Consider the following 4,490-nt stretch of genomic DNA (forward strand, 5'->3'; position numbering starts at 1 on the left):
GATTGGCGGGGGGGTCCCCAGCTATACGGGGGGGGGGGGGGTAATAATGCTGAAATACCCAGGGGCCAAGTGGCCCTCCTGTGACACTTGAGGCTGAAATTAAGAAGCAGAAAAAACCCTGTTGTCAACGGCTTTAGTCAGTGTTTAGTCAGTAATTAATCTGTCATTTCATCTGACACCAAAGGTTCATCCTATTTTTACTAACCTACTAACTAACTAACTAATCAACAACCTACAGCTGTGATTGATTTACAGAACTTTAAAAAAATGTTGACAACAGAATTTAACAGTATGTAGCTAAAATAGTTGCAACAAATAAATAAATAAATTGTTATTAAACAAAAATCACAGATTAATGTACAAACAGCCTAAAGAGACAATGATAAAAACTTAATTCTTAACAAATATTTGATTATTTTTCTGCTTAAAAAAAATGTATAATATTAATTCTACGTTATAATTACAACAACAACATACAGTGACATTAGCTGGAACCTAGCTAACATGAGGTCAGAGGTCACAAGGGTCATCAAGATTTACCTAAAGATCTAGTTAACAGTGGTTGAATGATAACTCAAAATTAACAAAGTTTAAAAACTGATTTACAAATGTGTTCCAGAATTTTCTCCCCGAGCCAATCAAAAACCTTTAAACCTCTGCAGTAGGTTTGACATTGAGGTTGAAATCATCAGCAGTGACTCAGTGCTGGTAAACACTGCTGTGTATCTTTATTATGAATACTGAATACAGATGGCGCTACACACACAACGTAATCAAAACATATTTTTATCTATGCATTTATTCCAAGACCTTCAATATGAAGACCCGTCTTCCCACAATCCTCGGAGGGAATCTCTCAGGCTGCTGACACACACGCACACACAAAAAATAAATCCAGGCCCAATTTTTGCGTCAGAAACCTGCCCCCCCCCTCCCCTCCTCCCCCCTCCTGTTACTTGGATTTAAACCTGGTGTAATTTTGAACACGGTTGGTGATTTTTTTTTTTTTTTTTTCCTCCATGTGGCAGCACTTTGAAAGTCAGTGTGTGGCCACTATCATCACAGAGAGCTTTGGTGTGCATTACAGGGATTTGAACCCATGTTATTCATCACCTCTGATTGGCCTTTAAATGTGTTTACATTGCACTTTGCACCTCAGACGGCGATGGCGTTGGCGAGGCGAACGCCTGAGACGGCTCGAAGAAATACGAGAAAAATTCACAGGGAAAACATTTAAAAAAAAAAAAAAGTTGAAAAACGATGCGTTTTAAAGTGTCTAACGTTTGGTCTCTCACTGTTTCAGATCCAGTTTCTCTCTCTCTCCTGATTCGCTGCTTGCATTTGGAGCCACCTGGAGGAAATTACACACGACCCGAATGTCACCCAGGGCTGGTTTGATCCGTCAGGTTCTCTGAGAAAAGCTGTGACATTTTGAACCGGCGTCCATTCTTCTTCTCCTTCAATAAAGCTCATGTTGTAGTGGGAGCGGGGCCTCGGCGCTAATCAAACAGCGGCTCGGACCACACTGTTAGCATTCCACCCTGAAACCTGTGGATACTGCTGACTGGGCGCTAACCCTCGTAGCTGTGTGCGTCGTTGGCTTTACAAAAGACTTTCTGTGCAGCGCTGGAAAAACAAGACTTTTTTTTTATCAAACATTTAACAAAAGGGAAGCAAGAAAAAAAAAAAATCCACCGTTTTTTTTTTTCAAAATGTCACGATGATCCTTGGTGGGTTTTTTTTTTTTTTTTTTTTTGCCAAACAAAGACGTCTCCTTTGATTGGACTGACATTCAAGACTGACTACATGGCACTGGAAGATGAAGACAGGATCAGAACAACCGCTTTAGTCCCATCAAACAAAGAAGGTCAGAGGTCAGAGGCCGGCTTGTTTCCTTAGTGAATTTCCCACAATTCAACAGTGTTGTCTGGTCTCTGAGTCCACTCGGTCCTCGTACACTCGGACTTTAATAAAAGTGAGCTGCCACGCAGAGAGACAGTGGGAAGAACAAACACGGCAGGTCACCAGGTCTACGTTCACCAGGTCTACGTTCACCAGGTCTACGTTCACACTGCAGGAAAATGGACCGGAATTCTGACTTTTACAGAAAGTCCCAAAAGTCAAATCCCAGTTCCTCACCTCAGACCCAGACACAGAGATGACTTTGAACAGTTAATGGAGCTGGTCTGTGGAAAGAACAGGATTGTCAAAAAGTGTGGCTCGTGGTATGGAAGCTGTCCGTGGTTGGGGGTCCACGAGGCCGGTTCACGTCAAGATGCAGAGTCCACATCTAAAAACATCTACAAACTTTGTGACGTCACGTCTTCTTCTGCAGACGCCGTCAACGTCCATGAAGAAAAATGGAATTCAGAAAAGGAATTAAAAGAACTGGACCTGAGGCTTCAGACCTACAGTGTGAACCTAGTCCAAAGGTAAGTCATTTATTCCTGTCACGAGACAAATCTCAACAGCATTTGGTCCAACACACGTCCAGGAGTTCACAAGTCGGCCCAGTGGTTACAACAGCTCAAAAAAACATCGCACACCATCCATCCATCCATCCATCCATCCATTTTCATCTGCTTATCCGTTACCGGGTCGCGGGGGCAGCAGGCGCCCCCCAAATCCCCTTGCCCCGTACCAACCCCCCCCCAAACCTTCCTGCGGGTGGTGAGTCCACTGGAAGGTACCAACCGCTCTAACCGGGATTCGAACTTGCCCAGGAGGTGAACCCTGGGGTTCCACACCAATGACAGAGACATTGCCTCTGGGCCTAAGCGCCACAACATCGCACACGCACCGTAAAAAAAAAAAAATTTTTGTCACACCTGTAACACTGCAGTGCACACTCCAGCCCAGTAGGTGGCGGAAAATGCAACTAAGGTTCATGCTGTACGTTAGACCTGATGTTTTGACAGGAATCTGTGACCACAAACATCAAACACTCTGAACGAACTCTGACCAAAGTGCTGCTGCTGTGTCCTCAGGTCACGTCCGTCCCCTGACGAAGGACAGCTCTGTCCACTGTCTGCCTTCCAACATCACACCTGAGCGAAGAGAAGCTAATGTCCAAACTGGAGGAGAAGGAAAAAAGAAAAAAGTCCAGTCTTCTCTGTGAAAGTCTAATCCAGAGGGATTACCGGAGACCAGAGTCCAGATTACCAGCAGACCAACACACCAGCGTACGAAACAGCGAGTCTTGAATTGTCAACAGCGTGTTTTTGTTTTTATTTTGTCTCCTTTGGTGAAGCAACATTTAAAAACCCCATTGATATGACACGACAGGAAGTTGTAAACACGGATTCATTTTTTGTTTGTTTGTTTGTTTTTTTTTTTTCCTCTCAGTTCATCGTGGATTCTGGAAGTTTTAAAAAAATAACACCACTGACCACAGACTGTTAAAAAGAGCCTCACCCCCCCGCCCCTCTCCTGGGCTGTACCTGCAAAGCTGCTCTTCGTTTCCACGCGGGACAGGAGCGCTCAGAAGGTCACGGTCGCACTGCCCTTGTTCCGAAAGGTCATGTTCTGAAGGCTGGAGAGGATTTTTCTCTGATGGCCGGCCAAGGTCACTCCCATGTGCAGGAGATCCCTGATCAAAGACAAGAGAGGGAGATGAAAGGACATGAGTTCATGGACCTGCAGTGACGTCCAGGACATGTATGTGTACGTACAGGAGTCTGGAGGAACAGAAGTAAAAGCAGGTTGGATTTGTCCAGGAAAAGACATTCAAACAGTTGCCCCCCCCATACATACATACATACGTACATGTATGTATGTATGTATACGTACACGTATATACATGTACGTACACATACATACATGTACGTACACATACATAAACATGTACGTACACATACATAAACATGTACATATATACATGTATGTACATGTATATACGTACACATACATACATGTACGTACACATACATACATGTACGTACACATACATACATGTACGTACACATACATGTATATACATGTACATATATACATGTATGTACATGTATGAATATACATGTACATACATGTACGTACATACATGTATGTATACATACATGTACGTATACATACATGTACGTACATGTATGTATACGTACATGTATGTATACATACATGTATGTACGTACATGTATGTACATGTATATTCATACATGTACATACATGTATATATGTACATGTATATACATGTAGTATGTATACATACTTGTACGTACATGTATGTATACATACATACAAACATACATGTATGTATGTATACATGCATACATACATGTATATACATGTATGTACTGTATGTATGTATACATACATGCATACATACATGTATATATATATGTATACATACATGTATACATACATATACATATATATACGTACATATAGATACATGTATGTATGTATACATACATACTTGTATGTGTATATACATACATACATACATGTATGTATACATACATATATTTATATACATACTTACATATATGTACATA

The 4,490-nt window shown here is 41.7% G+C and overlaps 1 protein-coding gene across 1 annotated transcript in view; it reads right to left on the reverse strand.

The window, feature by feature from the left end:
- Positions 1 to 3,433: 3,433 nt before the first annotated feature.
- Positions 3,434 to 4,490, reverse strand: part of LOC103395574 (ephrin type-B receptor 4) — a 61,560-nt gene continuing 60,503 nt past the window's right edge. The window contains exon 17 of the mRNA XM_008333327.3: positions 3,434 to 3,589. Within this exon, the coding sequence (XP_008331549.1) occupies positions 3,481 to 3,589 (109 nt within the window). The 3' untranslated portion in view covers positions 3,434 to 3,480. The remainder of the gene's footprint in view (positions 3,590 to 4,490) is intronic.

This window comes from Cynoglossus semilaevis, chromosome 19 (genome assembly GCF_000523025.1).
Source record: "Cynoglossus semilaevis isolate Cse_v1.0 chromosome 19, Cse_v1.0, whole genome shotgun sequence".
NCBI lineage: Eukaryota > Metazoa > Chordata > Actinopteri > Pleuronectiformes > Cynoglossidae > Cynoglossus > Cynoglossus semilaevis.